Source organism: Lepidochelys olivacea (genome assembly GCF_965140295.1).
Source record: "Lepidochelys olivacea isolate rLepOli2 genome assembly, chromosome: 20".
In the NCBI taxonomy this organism is placed as follows: domain Eukaryota; kingdom Metazoa; phylum Chordata; order Testudines; family Cheloniidae; genus Lepidochelys; species Lepidochelys olivacea.
The window spans coordinates 2,148,662-2,166,328 of record NC_140430.1 but is presented as its reverse complement, the minus strand read 5'-3'; the positions used below and the strand labels follow the sequence as shown (position 1 = coordinate 2,166,328).

The following is a 17,667-nucleotide window of genomic DNA, read 5'->3' as shown; positions in this document are numbered from 1 at the left end:
TGGTGATAGGCCTAATTCTTCAGGTGTTCCTCATGTGGACCTCCCATCCAAGTCTATGTATGGAGAGTGACTGTAATATTGAGTAATTCAAGGTGTATTCTTTTCTTCTTTGCTCCCAATTCCCACCCCCTAAAAATCCCCAAGTTTATGAAGTGTCTGTGTATACATTTTGTGTAACACAGGCTACAGAGCTTCTCCAAAATGATTCCTAGAATATATGCTTACACATTGTGGTGATGGACCTGATGTAAGACCCTGAACAGAATCTTTACAACATTAACTTACTTATTAGTGTGGAGAACATCAGCCTTCTAGGAATTAATCTCTCACTAATCTGTGGATTTTTAAAAAAATTCTTTTAGCTGAAGAAGAAGCAAATGAAGAAGATGTTTTGGGAGAAGAAACAGAGGTAAATCCTATTACTATGAGCAGATTATCATACTGTCAGTCTATTTTAGGTGTAGCTGTGTGTCAGTTTGCCTGACGTCATCTGATCTTTGAGCAGTTTCCAGTCTGGTGGCAATGTACGGGTTAATTACTCTATATCATGTCAACCACTGTCGCAATTGTGGGGAACTCCACCGTGAATGAACTGTAGTGTATTTGACATTGTTACTAATGGGGTTTCTTGGGGACTGCATAATTGTGGTATATGGCTGACATTACAGAATTGGACTCTTTTAATACTAACCCTAAGTATGAAATAACAGAGTTAGTTTTAGGCCTCACCACTGAAGAGCTGATCTTATCAACTAGAAAATATTGTGCTTAAGAAAAGCGCCTAGTTAGTGTTAGGAAAACTAGTCTCTTTAGGTATTTTTATCTACCCCCAAATGTCATGTTCCTTGCTACTAAGTAGATAAATATCTATGTGTGAATATATATCCTTGTGGGTTTATTTTAAGTACCTAAAGCAGAAAAATATTCAGATGAAGAAGCATAATGCTAGGTTTGGATCATACATGTTGTGTGTGCTCTCTTTGCCAGCTACCTTGCTGTGAGAACGTAGGATACTGTAAACTTGAGAATGTTCTCATCCGAAGCACATTTCCTATGTCCTCAGAAAATGTGGATTTTTTATTTTAAGTATTAGCCTTGTCAAAACAAATCTAACCCACAAATAGATATACATAAAATAAATCATTCATCCTAACACTTACGAAATCTCTCTAAGACTTCATAAAAAGACCTAGCATGAATAATAAGGTCCTTGCCCGCAAGCCTAGAGGAAAAGTAGAGCCAAATAAATCACTTGCCAATGACATCTAGGTTAAATTCGGACCTGACATATCCAGGTGTGTATCTGCTGAAGTCAAAAGAGTTGTATCTTTGTATGTAATCTCTAGATTTGGCCCCATGTCTTTGTTTTTAAATACATTGTGATTTAGTTGTTTGTTATTGCACTTTATGTTTTTGGTGTCAATAGAATTTTCGTTACTATTAATACTATAAATTCAGTTGGGGAAAAAAGCTCTAATCCTGAAAACATGTATGAGACTTTACTCATGTGAGTGGTCTTCAGTGTTGCAGAATCATGTCCCAAAATATTAGTGTGTGGAGAAGCCAGGGTAAATCTTAGCCCCTTACATCGTTCACTCAAAAAAATTAATTGCGATTAAAAAAAATTAATCACGTTAATCGCAGTTTTAATTGCGCTGTTAATAAAATACTGATTGAAATGTATTAAATATTTTGGATGTTTGTCTACATTTTCAAATATGTTGCTTTCAATTGCAACACAGAATACAAAGTATACAGTACTCACTTTATATTATTTTTATTACAAATATTTGCATTGTAAAAATGATAAACAAAATAGTATTTGTCAATTCACCTCACACAGGTACTGTATTGCAATCCCTTTATCATGAAAGGGCAACTTACAAATGTAGATTTTTTTTTTTTGTTATATAACTGCACTTAAAATCAAAAAATGTAAAACTTTACCGCCTACAAATCCACTCAGTTCTACTTCTTCTTCAGCCAGTCGATAAGAGAAACAAGTTTGTTTAATTTATGGGAGATAATGCTGTCCACTTCTAATTTACAATGTCACCCGAAAGTGAGAACAGACGTTCGCATGCATTTTTGTAGCTGGCATTGCAAGGTACGGTATTTATGTGCCAGATATGCTAAACATTTCCATGCTGATGACGCTTGTTAAATAATGCGTTAATTAAATTTGTGACTGAACTCCTTGGGGGAGAATTGTATGTCTCCTGCTCTGTGTTTTACCTGCATTCTGCCATATATTTCATGTTATAGCAGTCTCGGATGATGACTCAGCACATGTTCATTTTTAAGAACACTTTCACTGCAGATTTGACAAAACGCAAAAAAGGTACCAATGTGAGATTTCTAAAGAAAACTACAGCACCTGACGCAAGATTTAAGAATCTGAAGTGCCTTCCAAAATCTGATCGGGATGGGGTGTGGAGCATGCTTTCAGAAGTCTTAAAAGAGCAACACTCTGATGCGGAAACTACAGAACCTGAACCACCGAAAAAGAAAATCAACCTTCTGCTGATGGCATCTGACTCTCCTGATGAAAATGAATATGCATTGGTCTGCACTGTTTTGGATTGTTATCGAGCAGAATCCATCATCAGTATGGACGCATGTCCTCTGGAATGGTGGTTGAAGCATGAAGAGGCATATGAATTTTTAGTGCATCTGGCAATGCCGGCTACAATAGTGCCATGTGAATGCCTGTTCTCACTTTCAGGTGATGCTGTAAACAAGAAGTGGGCAGCATTATCTTCTGCAAATGTAAACAAACTTGTTTGTCTGAGCGATTGATTTAACAAGAAGTAGGAGTGAGTGGACTTGTAGGCTCTAAAGTTTTCCATTGTTTTATTATTGAATGCAGTTATTTTTTGTACATAATTCTACATTTGTAAGTTCAACTTTCTTATAAAGAGATTGCACTACAGTACTTGTATTAAGTGAATTGAAAAATACTATTTTATTTTTACAGTGCAAATATTTATAATACAAGATAAATACAAAGTGAGCACTGTATACTTTGTATTTTGTGTTGTAATTAAAATCAATATATTAGAACATGTGGAAAACATCCAAAAATATTTATATAAATAGTATTCTATTGTTTAACAGCACAATTAATTGCAATTAATATTTTCAATTGCTTGACAGCCCTATAATTTTCAAAATAAATGCCCAGAATATAAAATTCAGGCATTTAAATTAACACTTTCTGATCACTACAGATAGGTATAGTGACTACATTATGGGGTAAGCACTAAGTATAGTCTTTTATGTAAAGCTTTCAGCTGTTTCCCAATGTATCTATCCTCGCAGCACCCTCCATACAGTAGGGGTGTCTGTAGTGTTATCACTGTTTTTACATGAGGTAGATGAGGTAGAGGTAAAGGTGAGGTAGAGGTAAAGTGACTTGCCTCGATTACCAAGGAACACTGTTTCAGAACCAAAACTAGAGACAGGCTTTGCAATAGCTACTGAAGGTCAGCAGTCTGGCCCTGGGCTCTGATGATTAGACCTCAGCCCCCTCTAATAAATTCTAACAAGGCTTTTGCAACAGACGTTATCCCACAGCGAGGTGCTCATTGACCAGGCTACACAGACTTGTGGGGAAGCAGAGTTTGTGCTGCCCTCTGAGTACTCTAAGGGGAGAGGCCAGCAGTGAGAATGCAGAAAGCCCAGCAATTTTAGCCTTTTTTTTTTTTTTTTGGATGAGGAGGAATCTTAAAGTACATTAAAATGGGTAAATAGGTTCATTCTTGGGCCTCTTAACCTTTAGAGAGACTCGTTCCTCAGGTGTTACTAGGGCAGCTGATGAAATGTAGCTGACAGCCCTCTGGTTTAAAATGAGATAGGTCTGGTGACATGGGGCTCCCAGTAATTTTTTCCTTGGTTTGCCAGAGTCTGAGATTGTTAACCTTCAGCAGATGTTGCAAAGCCTGTCTCTGTTCCCAGGGACTGGGTGGAAAGGGAAAGCCAGATCTGATGTGCAGAGATTCAGGGGGAGAAGGATGCACTGACTGGGGACATTGTCTCCATTTGAATTCTGTATGTAGCGTGGAAAAAACTTGTTTCCAAGCACCTAGAGCTCTGAGTAGATGGTTTTTAAACAATCAAAATCCATTAATATTGAGAGTGTCCCCCTCCAATGCCTCTTCCTTCCATTCACTTGACGGGAGTATTAACCTGACCCCCTTTCTCAACTAATTGAATTACAGGAAGAAGAACAGAAACCGGCAGAGCCTCCTGCTAAAGAGGAAGAACCTCCTGAAAAATCAGCTGATGTGTATGTTTCTGGGGAATGCATGGCTGTAACTGAGGGGGTATGTCTGGGTATGGAGACAGTAGCACTGTAGGAACGCTCACTAGTTCCATGGAACCTGCTTCAAAGGAATTGAAATCTACAAAGACAAGTATCATAGTTGTGTGTGTGGAGGGGGCATAGTGGAATAAACATCAGGTGTGCAGTACCTTGGACTCCCTGGAATCACAGGTTCACATCCCAGCAGGGTAGGCTCTGCCCCTCATTCTCCCCGGCAGATAAACTGACTTCCAAGCAGTTTAGATCTTTTGGAGGAGACTTTGAAAAGCAAGGCCCTGGCTGCCCTGTGTGTTCACCAAACATCCCTGACACCTGTGAGAGGAGAATTCTAGCCTGGTATCCTTGGCCTCACCTTGTGTGACGATGTGACTCAGCAGGGAGGGGGGGAGTGTTGACCTGGGAATGTGCCCTGGGGAGGGGAGACCTGAGAGCCTGTCACCTGAGCCAGGAGGGGGAGGGGGAGGTAACACCTCTGCCCAGGAATGTGAACAGGGGCTGCAGCAGGGAACCTGCTGGGTGGGTTTAGTTTCAGTTTGGGGCTGGGGAGAGGAACACAGGGAACCCCAGGGCTGGGGTCTAAGCTCCCTGCTCCCCCAGAAGGACGTGATTGAGGGGTCCTGGTTGTACCCACAAGCTCTGTTTTGGACTGTGTTCCTGTTGTCCAATAAACCTTCTGTTTTACTGGCTGGCTGAGAGTCTCAGTGGATCCCAGGAAGAGGGGTGCAGGGCCTGGACTCCCCCACACTCCGTGACACCTTGTTGTTGGACTGGCTACTGCTGTCCACCTCAGGGGCAGCTGCATTTCAGGGGAGCTGTGTATAGTTTGTGAAGGATTTTGGGATGAAAGATACTATAGAAATGTGGAAATATTCATCTGATTCCCAGTCAGTTGGCCTAGTTGTCCTCTTCCTTCTCTTGTGATAGTATCTATGCTGTATATTTCTCATTCGCTCAGGCGACGCACAGTGACGTGGAGTTGGATGGAAGAGGATCAGACTAGTAAATTAGTATCCTCACTTTTGCATCATGCCAACAAGTCACAGCACAGGATGTCTCTTTCCAGGCTTTTTTCCTTTCATTGTGGTTCCTAAGCATTTGCTTCCATAGCTCTGAGTTGAGTTTCCTTATTAATCCACAGACAGTTGTTTGCTTGACGCAGGGAGTGTGATTTAGTAGTTACTGCAGATATAGAATGCACAGGGTTTAGTGGCAGAAGGGAAATAGGAAATTAGCCTGCAATTTTTGTTTTTGCTCGGATCTGAGAAGATGCATCATGTCTGTATAAAGAGAGGCCCTCTTTCAGTTTAACTGAATGGTGGAGGTTAAACCCCAGTGCATTACTGCTAGCAAATTTCTGCAACACTGAACTGACCTTCATGTGGTGCTTTTCCTCTGCAAAGCCCTTTGCTGCTAACCCTCACCACTCTTTGGCAGGCAAGGAAGTATTTATCCCCCTTATTTTCATCAGATGGCAAAACTAGGGTGCAGAGAGGTGAAGTGACTTGTCCAAGACCACAAAAGGAGGTATTGTCCCTGCTGCGATTGGCATTCAAGACTTCTTTCCTCCCACTCCTCTGCTTAGCCCCCACCTCTTGCTACGGGAGGGTGTTTCCAGCCTGTGTTTTGCTGTCCTCCCTTGCCAGTTACTGTGTGTAAGTAGTCAACATGAGCTTGTTAATGTTGCGCTCTTGACATTCACTCCTGTGCTGTGGGTCAGAACAAAGCCTCACTTAAGCCATCAGGATAGCACAAAAGTGGTGCATAGGCCTAGTGCTGGCCCTCTGCATAAGGGTGAATTTCACCTTAATTGCTTACATTCATGCTCACTCCTGGGCAGTTGGGGATACCTGAGGGAAGCTGCAGCAATGAGAATGAAGGGTTCTTTAGAGCTCTGTTCTCCGTTTCTGCATTGAAATGAGACTGTAGCTCAGCACATTGGCTTGTGGGTGCATGTGAGTGATGTAGTTCAGATGAAACCATGTTCTGGGGCCCTTCATCTCAGCTGTAGACACTGGTCCAGCTGTAAGTTAAAGGTCTTGTAAGGAAAAAGGGATAATTCCTTGTGTCCCAACCAACATCCCCCATAACTATAAATCAGGTTCTGATGTCCTTGGCTGCCTGGGAGCTCTGGCTGAGTGTGTCATGGCTGAGTGTTTGCCTGCATGATTGCTGCCTTACCGGTACTTAAATGGTTACTATGAAAGACATGAGAGAGAACAAACTCTGATGTACAACTGTCTGCTAAGGTGGTAGAACTGCTTCAGGCTAATTTGAGTTCAGTACTTAATTTTGAACAGCAGGGGGCATCCTTTATCTGCGTCCCAAACAAGTAGCTCCTGAGGAGGCTGGAGAGTAACAAGTCCTGGTTCCTGTTCCGAATTGCTTCCTGTGAAAGTGTAATTAAACCATTACTACCTTTCAGGGCATAAAATAGGAAAACTGTCCAGGAATCTGGAACAAAGGCAGCACATTTCTCTAAATGGGAGACCTTAATGAGGCTGGTTATGACCCACTGGTTTATGGGAGTTGTTTGGGGGAGGAGGATGCTGTTTCTTTTACCCTGGGAACTTCCGAACTTTGTCTTTTCCTCCTTTGTTTTCTACCTCAAACCTCAGCCCTATTTTCAGAGCATAAACTTTGGAGCACGCCCACTCCATTATATTTGTGTTTAGTCTCTTTGCTGGGTCTTCACTGTAGCCAACTGTGTATTGTTAAAGAAGCGTGCATTTGAAATATCGCCAGAGCTGAGGAAGCTGGCGCTGACTTGGTGAAAGTAACCTGTGGCTGTGCCGTGAACTAGAACAGAGCAATCCTTTGTAAACGAATAGCTGTAAAGGAATAAAGTTCACACGGTGCAGGCTTTGGGCTTCTGATGGGGGAGCTGAATATTACTATTGAGAGCCTCTGGGAAATAAGTGATAGGTCATTCTTGGGTGTGTGGAAGGCTTGTGGTACATTGCATTTCCATATTACCTTTCAAGCAAGCTTCTCCGAGTGCTGTGTGCATGCTGGTTAATCCTCACCTCCCCACTGTGACTTGGGAAGTATCAACACTTTCCTCAGCACGGAAGAGACTTCTTCCCTCTTGAGGCTGCGTTGGTGACAGAGCAGGAAGAAGAACCCCAGAGTTCTTGTCCCCATGGATCTTCTGTGGCAACTAGGCCACACTTACTATCAGAGCCCTTAATGGAATCTAGAAGTCCTGACTGCCAGAGCCCTAACCCACCCCACTAGTCACACTATAGGTAGGACCCATGGGGCCTGATTGTCAAGGCTGTGGCCTCACCAAGAGAGTGCTTCCCTTTCTATCTTATCCCTAACCTTGGGTAAGGATTGTACTTCCATAGCTCATGTTCTCTTTGGCGCCTAGGTGCCACGCTATGCTTACAAGGGGCTAGAGAGGCATTGGTATCCTAGGGGTGATGGCTGAGGGTGCTTTTGTTCTGTAGACCATGAACCCAATGATGGTTGAGATCCGTTGGTTATACTTACTTACGGAGGTGGAGGGAGGCAACCCACTATCTCTGCTACTGGGACATATTATCTTAAACTAATAGGAATTCACTGGTTGGAAATTAGATTGGTGAGTGTAGTTTCCTGGCTCTGATCCATCTCTCTTCCCTCCCTTCCCCCCCCCCCCCCAAACTTCTAGGACTGCAGAAAAGAAAGTGGTGAAAATAACATCAGAAATACCACAGATGGAGGTAAGAATCCTGTCACCACCCCATCCCTTCCCTCCTTTTAGGGGTATCTGTTTTAACCTGTGTGTGTGTGTGTTTCACATTTGGGGATCCCTCCCTTAAGTTCCTTATCAGTATTTCTGTTGTAAACCCTGTGAGGTTTTTCAGAGCTTTATATTGTGATTCTGAATTGCTTTAGGCTGTAGACTGTCTTTAAGAGATGTTGAGCTCTTGATGCATTTGATTGGGACACCAGATTTTAAGGTCTGTTCCTGTCCATCGTCTGTCAGTGTATGTCACTTTCCTTTCTTCCTGTCTCATTTCTGCCACTTTATTCCTTCTTGCCAACAATCATCACAGGCCACGCATCAGTGCCACCTGCCTGGCAACAGCAAGCAGGACATGGAGCTAAATTCATCCCTAGCTTGTAACTGTATTGCAGTCAGTGGATGAACTTAGTCCATGGCATTCTCTGATGTGAGTTGGCTGAAGGGGTTGCTAGAGAGGAACTCGAAGACAGACCTACCTCCATTATCACATGGGCTATGTAAGATGCATCTTGGTTTCTGATGTCTCTAAAGCCCTATCACTGGACTGCTGTTGCCAGCTATGGTAGGCTGATATCCTGGATTCCTTGAGACATGTCAAACTGGAGAGGATAGAGACCTGCAGAGAATACGCTGTAGTGAATAATCCTGTTTGCGATTAACTGATGAGTTAACAGATTCTCATCTTTACCTTTCGTGAGTCTCTCTCTTCTTTTATGCTTACTGGTCTAATTTAAAATACACACACCAGAAGCAGCTGATGCAGTCCCCCTGTGGAAACTTTCTGCAAAATTTTTCATTCTCCAAAACACATTCTGCTTCCTCTAATGCTTTTTTCTGTCTTGATTTTTTTTTCTCTTGTTCGCTGTAACTCGGGAGTTAGTATGAAAACACGATTTGTGTCTCCTTGCTGGTCAGCCACCACCTTGAAGTTCTAATCTTCTGTTTGTGATGTGAACAGCTCCACAGCAACCAGGGGGTGATGTCGCAAATGGAGGATTATGACTTCAGCTGGGGGAGTAATGAGGAGAAATACATAAAAATTGATCTGATGTGGAGCCAGAACAAATCACGAAGGAGTGTCGTCTTCCACGCTTTGTGGGATGCCTTTGTCATTAGCTGTTTAAACAGCTCATTAAATGCATTTGCTGACATCATATCTACAGCCTTGTTTTCAGTTCCAAACTCTGCCAAGACCTATTCACAAAGAAAGTATGTTTTTGTCATGTAAATTACCTTTTTAATCAAGGTCTATAGACACCTACTGGAGTAGATTTGTGTAGATGGCATCCCACTGATGTTTCCAGGACTCCTGGGTTCTAGTCCCAGCTCAGCCACTGACTTGCCATGTGACCTAGGGCAAGTCATTTCACCTTCCTGGGCCTCATTGGTCCAAGTGGAATGAAATGCAAGTGTAAAGTAAGAGCATAAGTAAATCACATTTTTTAAAATTCTGTTTTAATACCATAAGGAGCTTAGTGTAACAAAGGGTTAGTAAGTCTTTAAGAACATAAGAATTACCTGGATCAGACCAGTATTCCATCTAGTCCAATATCCTACCCCCAACAGTGTCCAATACTAGCTCTTTCAGTGGTAGGTGCAAAAATCTGCACATAAACTGCCCCCTCCTAGCCTGTAATACTCAGGCTGGCATGTACCCAGAAGCAGGAGTGTGCCTTCCAAAGCTCTTGTCTGTGGTTATATTGTTTGCTATAACAACTCTGGATATTCTTGTTGTTCATATAAATGTCCAATCCCTTTTTGAATCTCGCTAAGCTTTTGGCCTGAATTCTACCTTGGGGGCCATGAGTTCAGCAGGCTAATGCATGAACAAATATTTCTTATAGATTTTAAACATATTCCCTTTGTTTCATTAAACATACTCTTGTGCTATGGGAGAGGGTGAGTTGCAGAGCTCGGTCTAACTTCTCTAGACCATGATTTTGTATACCTCTTACTGCATCCCCCATATTGCTCTCCTCTTGAAGGTAAACAGTTTCAGTCTGTTTTCACACAGAAGTTTGTTCCATGCTTGACAATAGTCAAGGGAATGGTTACTACAGCTACTTTTAGTCAGGGGCACTAAAAAATTCCCAGTTGCTCTTAGCTGTAAAGCACCAAATTAACTTGTATGGTCTTGTATAAATAATAATAAGGCACTAAATAGCTAATCAAATTTCTTTCCTCTTAGGTATAAAAATACTTAAAGGGTTGTAAATAAGTATGTATGTGTGTGAACACACAAGCACCCCTGTGATTTCAACACTTTAGTCCTTCGCTCCTTTCCAAGCAAGGCAGACTGCATCTTGGTCTGTGGGAGCTTTGTCTGTGGGGAAAGGATGGCAGGCTGGGTCCTTCCCATGATTGTGAATTTCAGCATTAATCGTATTTTCACTGCTAAGTGATAAACTCCACTTGAAAGGCTGAGTCAGCTGTGTGAATTGTGCCTGTCACCCTCAGAAAGACTTGTTCTAAGATTTAAGGGACAAATTCCATTTTTTGAAATAACCCTTCTTTTCGAACATATTTCTTCTTAGTGTTTCACTTTTAAAAAAAAAAATTCTTGTTTGCATTTTTTTGGAAATCAGTTGAGGCCCGTTAAGCTTGCTGCTTTCTTCCTGCCGCTGGAGGGCAAGTCACAGTTGCTCAGTGCCAGGGCTTCTGCTTCTTTGCCTTTTGGCACAAGGTTCTCCCCGGATGAGATGTGCAAGGTTCTGTCTCACCGGCTTGGCATGCCAGTCTTCGCCCAGCAGCAGATTTGTGTATTGCTAATTTAAAAAAGAAAAAAGTCCATCCTTTTGCCTCTGGGTCAGTGTGCTAATCTGTGCCTCCTTTGGCAATTCCCTTTGCATACAGATGTTTAATAAGTCGTGTCCTGCTCTGGTCAGGTGAGGTGCTGAATACCCTCTGCTCAGATTTAAAGTTGGGGAGCTGCAGGTGCCCCGGACTTCACCGGAGAAAAGCTTTCTCTAGGATTAGATAGATTTTTATTACTATGTTTGTTCATCACTGCCATAAAAATAAAGGAGAGTGACATTGCTAGGCCTGTATCCCAAAGTTTAAGGGATGGCCATGATACAGACCATGCAAATAGCAACTCTCTCCCACTGTTTGTGGGATGAGGGCAAAGCTGATCAGCTGCAGGTCTCTGCTCTAATGATCTGTTAAGGCAGATCTCAGATGATTTTGTGACAATTTTACACACTTTTGTTTGGTTTTCCCTTCTGTAGTGCCTTCTCTCCAAGGATCTGTAGTCCTCACAATGAGGATGGGGAATAGCTGTTTTAAGCGGGGAGGGGGAACTGAGGCATAAAGAGGTGAAGAAACTTGCTCAGTCCTGGTGAGTTTCTGGCAGAACTGGGGATGGAGCGCAGGAACTCTGATCCCTGTGTTTAAATACTAGGCCGCAAATTAAGAGTGGGCTCAGAAAGCTGGTAATGCTTTCTTGGGAATTGAATGCGGGCATCCCCAGTCTAAGATGTGCCCCGAACTGGCTGCCGGTATGGCTGGATTAAGTTTTGCTCTTTTTCTTCTCCCTGTTTCAGAGAATGCAGAAACGGGCTGAGAGATTCAATGTCCCTGTGAGCTTGGAGAGTAAGAAGGCGGCACGAGCAGCTCGGTAAGTCTCTGCTTGGAGCGCTGTCACAATTTTTTTATTTGGTGGAAGAATGCTAGACTCTTGTCTCATTCATAGGTCATACTGACATGGATCCTCGCCACAGCTCTGTGTGTGGGGATCTGGGGCAGCATTGGGGATTGAAAGTCTCTGGATTTTTGAGGCATATAAGGAGGAGGTGAAAGCTGCTTCTTAACTGGATTGCCTTTCGGGAAGCTGCTTACCTGAGTTTCTGGAAGGCTTTGCCCACTTTGTAGTCCTTGTTGCTTGCCTAAGCCTCTCTCGTCCTAGTATATCAAAGCACTTGTCAAATATTAACGATTGAAGCCTCGCAACCCCTATACTGCTGCCTTCCCCGACAGGAGAGGGAAGTGGTTTTTATCCCCATTTACAGATGGGGAAGCTGAGTCTTGGGAAGGGGCTTGACCAGGATTATTATTGACAGAGCTCAGAATGCAAGATGGGAGTCTTAGAGCAGAAGCCTGCGAGTTAACTGCTAGGTAACATTGCCTGGCTGCCCTCCTGAGTGTCACAGGTGGCTAAGGCAGGGGAAGATTGTGCTCAAAATATGAGGCAAGTGTTTGGTATTCAGCACCTGGACTATACTTTTAAACCTGATTTGCTATCACTAGCACAGCATGCTTTGTGTATGTAATCCGTGTCACTTACCTTGATCCTAAAATACCAGGAAATTTATGCTGCCTACTCCCTGTGATGTAGAATAACAAAGGGAAAGGTGGTATACTGAGGGGCTTTGAGGCTGCTTGTATGGAACAATGGTGCTGATGCTAGCTCTGCAGAGTTTTCCATTTTGCAAAGTAAATACAGCAGTAATCACTACAGTCGTAGCATTAACTGGAAGCTAATCCCACCCAAAGATCAATTTGTCTCAAGTGCCCTCATGAAGAATTTTTGAAGGAAACGCTCCCCCTACATCTTATGCTTGGCGACTCAGATGCTTTCCTACCCTATAGTGCAGCTCTGAGTCTCTGACAAAACTCTATTTACTTTCTACAGGTTTGGTATGTCCACAGCTTCCACTAAAGGTAAGCAAATCAAGTAGAGCTAATCTGTAGAATTAACCCTTCAGCAGATATTTAAAGCTTCCTATACAGAAAAAGCCAAATGGGACTTCGTGTTCTTCCAACTGCTTGTCCCTTTCCCTAGTGATCACCAGAATCAGTGAGCTGGAAGAAACCAGGATAGGAAATGGAAATGCATCGTCCTTGTCCTTTTTCAGAGTGGCTCTGAGCTACCTAGTCCAGTGTGTCTTTCTTGTGTCTGAACGTGGCTAGACGCTAACAGCCAGATTTTTGTACAGCGCCCAGCTGCCATGAGCAATCATTGGGAGCTGGGCTACCTTTAAAAATACCACTCCTAATTGTCAAAGCCCTCTGCTACCTCACAAGAGGGCTATCTGTATTTTTACATATGGGGAGACGGAATCAGGGATGAAGTGACTATCTCCAAGGTCACACAGCGAGACAGTGTCAGCCAGGATTAAAATGGACTTTAATTCCTGGCACTCTCACTTGTGTTCAGCTCACTAGAACATGAGGGATACCCAGCTAGTTCTGTTCAATCACGATCCAGTGGAGATTGCTTAAACTACATCTTTGCCAAGGGGGTCAGAGAACTCTGTTTAAAACTGTTCTTGCCATTTCTGATCACTAACTGTGTCTTCCCCTTCCCCAATCTCAGGTCTGTCTGCAGACAGCAAGCCTACGGTAAGGAATGCTTATTGCTTATAATTATAGCTGATCATGCCCTTTAATCACAATATCAAAAGTGCTTGTTCAGACAAGTCTCCATCCCCAGGAGTAAATAGTAAACCCCCAAAACAAACCAGGTAGGATATGCATGAGGTTGCTTAAGGTTATACAGGCATTAAGTTTGTTAGGACCCCCTCCTCTGTGCAATATTTGGCTGCCTCTCTCAGCTGACCACACTCCTGGATAAGCTGGCTTTAGAACTAAATGCCTGAAGGAATAAAGACAAATATTTTATTAATATTGCATGTGAGCTTCCCGCTTGTGTGCCTGGTGTTCTCTTTGCCCTTTTTGCTTGAACTGTTATATGCATTGCTCCAAGAACCTAGATTCTGTACAGCCTCCTGTTTTCCTACAGTAAATGACCCTTTCTTTCTAATGTCCAAATGGTGCACTATTCTACCTCAGATTTCAACTGGAAATGTAAGTTCTGAGCTGCATGGGTAGCCTGTGTCACGGAGTCACCGGGCGATGCTCTGGAACTACTCCATACGAAGCCAATCGGGACTCTGGGGAAGCCTCCTGTCTCTGTGCAGACTGTTTCCAGGGCAAGACGCTTACACAGCTTCGACCTTCCTGGGGCTGACCTCGGAGCATTCAGCATCCCCTTCTCACACCGTGGGCTTCCCGCAGCAAGTCCGCACAGGCAGGGCTCCTGGGGAAGCCAGTGGGCCCGCACCCCAATTCCGCGGTCAGACATGACTCTCAGCCAGCCAGTAAAACAGAAGGTTTATTAGATGACAGGAACATGGTCTAAAACTGAACTTGTAGGTACAGAGAACAGGACCCCTTAGTCAGGTCCGTCTTGGGGGGCAGGGAGGCCAGAGCCTCATCTGGGTCTCCCTCCATTTCCCCAGCTAGCTCCAAAGTGTAACTCTCCAGCCCCTCCTCTGGCCTTTGTCCCTTTCCTGGGCCAGGAGGCCACCTGATCTTTGTTCTCCAACACCTTCAGTTGGCACCTTTGCAGAGGAGGGGCCCAGGGCATCAGTTGCCAGGAGACAGGGTGTTGGCCATTCTCTATGCAGACACCATCACACTGGCCCTCTAGGGCTCTGTAACAATCACATACCCTTATCCCACCACCTAGATACTTAAGAAATGTGTAGGGGAAACTGAGGCACCCACACTGTAGTCAGAAAAAACATTAAGAATATTCCCACTTCTTCACAGTCTGCTTAGTACCTTGCTGCTTGATCATGGTAAATTATTGGTGCAAGATGCAACAGAAAGCTAATTTAAGCAAGTTTGGGGTCTAATCCAGGTTTCTCTTGTACTGAGTGTTTTTGGAAGATGTTTTTCAAATACTGCTCAGAAGTAGGTTAGCGTCAGGGACCCCATTTTCTTCCATGGCACCACATACTGTAGAAGACTTGTCAATGAAATCCAAAACTGGGATTCATTAGACTGTGGGATACTTCCCCAAAGGGAAACCCTATTGCTTGTGACCTGGGCAAAGCAAGGGAAAATAACTTGACATGGGGCTTGACTGGATGTGTCCTATAGTTCCTGAAGAGTAAGAATGAAACACAGTGGTTACTGAAAACGACAAGAGTTGGAGAGAGATGGCTGGTGTGTTTGTCTGAGAGGCAGGAAGTTTCCTTCCATCATGTTAATTGTATCTGGCTGCTGAAGGAAGAGTACTAAGTTCATTTGATTTACAGTAAAAAAAAAAAAAAAAAAGAGGAATCCATTGAATGAGCTGGTCCTTCAGTGGGAGAATTCACCATCTGTAGCATTGTCCTTTGGGCCAATACTGGAGCTTTAAGAGATGTCTGTTAATGAAGCTTGAGCAGAATACAGCTCTCTGGAAGTTCTTGGCTGTTTCATTCGGGGCACAGATTTCTGCCTTGTGGCTCTTCTTCCCCTCTGTCGCGGCTGAGTCTGCCGATCTAGCACAGAGAGGGAGTGCTCACAGGAGTGTCTCTCGCTTGACCACATTTTCCACAGACCCATCAGAATGGGCTGCTCTGTCCTGGGACCCTTCTCACGAGCTGCCCTCTCCCAGCCACAGTTGGTCTTTTAGTTTTCCTATCTTACAGTTCAAGTGACAATGACTTAAACGTTAAACTGTTTCCTGTGTCTTTGTAGGTAAACATGGATAAATTAAAGGAAAGGGCTCAAAGATTTGGTTTGAATGTCTCTTCAGCCTCCAAGAAGGTAAGGTGCATTGGCCTCTAGGACACTGTCTGCACCTACAGATTAGCACAGTGCTCAGAATAGTGAAAGTTCTAAGTTGTCTTGCTTCCTGAGATTTTTACCTCCTGTTGCTGATACAGGGCTCCATGCATCACGCCACATGAAGACTCTTGTCAGCATCGTTTTCCTTACCCCCAGTCCTTTCCTCTCTTTGTTTGGCTGTAATTTTGTTGGTTTTGAGGAAGCCTGACTGCCAAGGCCAGGCTGGTGGATAGAGGGCTTCCTTCCAGGGGCTGTCAAGATAGTCTTCATAAAATGTTACAAGTGGGAAGGAGAGACAGTTGAGGAGGCTTTATAATTGGATTGTTTTCAGGCATTTGACTTGTGTTCTATAGGTGGTAGACCTGATCGGTCTTCACAACTGATCTTTTTCCGCAAGGTAATGACTTCCCTTGGGATCGGAGGCTCCAGAGCTCAGTTTGAAAAGTGACTCAAAACTGTAATGCATCAAATGATTGAAAATGTCGGATAGAGCTCTAGGTCCCCTTAGCCATTAGGTTCAAAGGCTCGTGTGTGTGTCCGCACAGGATTTGACTGAGCGCGTCTGATTGGAACTACAGCGAACGAAGCACAATTCCACCTTGCCTGGAGAGACTGGATCTTTTTGGTGACAGGATGTTGAGTGAGCTGGGAAGGGCAGTATACATTTCAGGAGGAAGAGGAAGAGTGTGGGAGCACAGGCATCATCACCAGTACAACAATCCCCTGCATAGAAATGTTCTGCAGTAGGAGAGATTAAAATGGACAGGGGAAAAGAGCCTCATCTAGTCCTGTTTGGGGGAGACAGATAGAAAAGAGGGAGATCAGTAATACCCTATTACATTGATACAGCAGCTTGAATCACAAAACATCAGACAGGAATAACCTTCTCCTCTGGGGTGAAGTGCAGCCTTGATTTACCATGCACAATGACACTGCACAGCTCTCTAGGACAGGAAGTGAAGAAAAATCTTGTCCATTTGCAATGGCTGTGCCAGTGGGGTTTGGAAACCCTTCTTCTCTCTTTGAAAGAGTGTAAGGGGATGGATTTGTCCCCTTCCCTCCACCACTGATATATAACCCCCTCTTCTCTCATGGGGTTTGTACCGTGGACATTTTACTGCATCTGTTTCTTCAGCAAGTCAGAGTGAAATGCTAGACTCTGCAAATGTGGAGCCAGGAAGTTCAGTGATGTAGAAAATAATTGGTGTTGGAGGCCACTGTTCCTCCCCCACACATCCCTTTGGGGGTGGGGGAGTCGGGCAAGTGCATTAAAGCTGGAATATGTGGAAGGGCAGGTCAGGGTGAGAGGCTGCTCAAACATCATTAACCCTGTCACTAGGAACTGTTGTTTTTCAGAAAGGATATATGCCTTGTCAGCGTCCATGGCTGCAGCTTGTAGATCTGGGGCTTTGTAATAACACTCAGCATTTCTGAGAGGGCCTTCAATGGTTACACTTTGCTCCAGAATCTTGAAGAGATCGAAAGCAGTCACGTGCTGCACCTGATCTGAATGAGTGCTTTACAAACATAAATGACAGGCTAAGTTCATTAATGAACTGATCCCCTTCTACAGATGGTGGCATACCAGGATGGGGAAACGACTTGCCCAAGGTCACAAATCCATGGCAGAGTTAGGTCTAGCATCCAGTTTGCCCGACTTCTAGGCTTGTGATTTAACTCCAGATGCCGCCCTTGTGCCTTTTACAAAGCAAGGTGTCCAGCAGTGATGGCAGCCTTTGCAGTGCTATGTCTTTTTTTTTTGTTTCTGTTCCATCAGGAAGCTGAGTTCATAGGCTTAGCAGTGGCTTCTCCCACTGAGCGGAACACACTCTCACATTCCTGTGAGGAATATTATTGGTTACTTTAATTAGCCTGTAGTATTGTGCTTCCCACCTGGGTGTTCTTTATAGCTTTTCATTACAGAGGAGCCTGGCAGTTGCTAATGTTTACATGTGCCGTGGCAGGTTTTTATACTCCGCGTAGCAGCAAGAACTTTACAATAAGCCATTGTCTCCACAGAGCCACACTTCATTTCCTATTCAAATTGGTTTGG

The 17,667-nt window shown here is 43.8% G+C and overlaps 1 protein-coding gene across 2 annotated transcripts in view; it reads left to right on the top strand.

The window, feature by feature from the left end:
* SARNP (SAP domain containing ribonucleoprotein) overlaps positions 1 to 17,667 on the top strand; it is a 50,213-nt gene that overhangs the window by 2,573 nt on the left and 29,973 nt on the right. The window contains exons 3-9 of one of the 2 annotated variants that reach the window (XM_084610611.1): positions 363 to 409; positions 4,221 to 4,288; positions 7,977 to 8,028; positions 11,597 to 11,670; positions 12,685 to 12,713; positions 13,369 to 13,394; positions 15,525 to 15,593. In XM_084610611.1, the coding sequence (XP_084466737.1) occupies positions 363 to 409; positions 4,221 to 4,288; positions 7,977 to 8,028; positions 11,597 to 11,670; positions 12,685 to 12,713; positions 13,369 to 13,394; positions 15,525 to 15,593 (365 nt within the window). The remainder of the gene's footprint in view (positions 1 to 362; positions 410 to 4,220; positions 4,289 to 7,976; positions 8,029 to 11,596; positions 11,671 to 12,684; positions 12,714 to 13,368; positions 13,395 to 15,524; positions 15,594 to 17,667) is intronic. The other variant, XM_084610612.1, reaches the window with a different exon arrangement.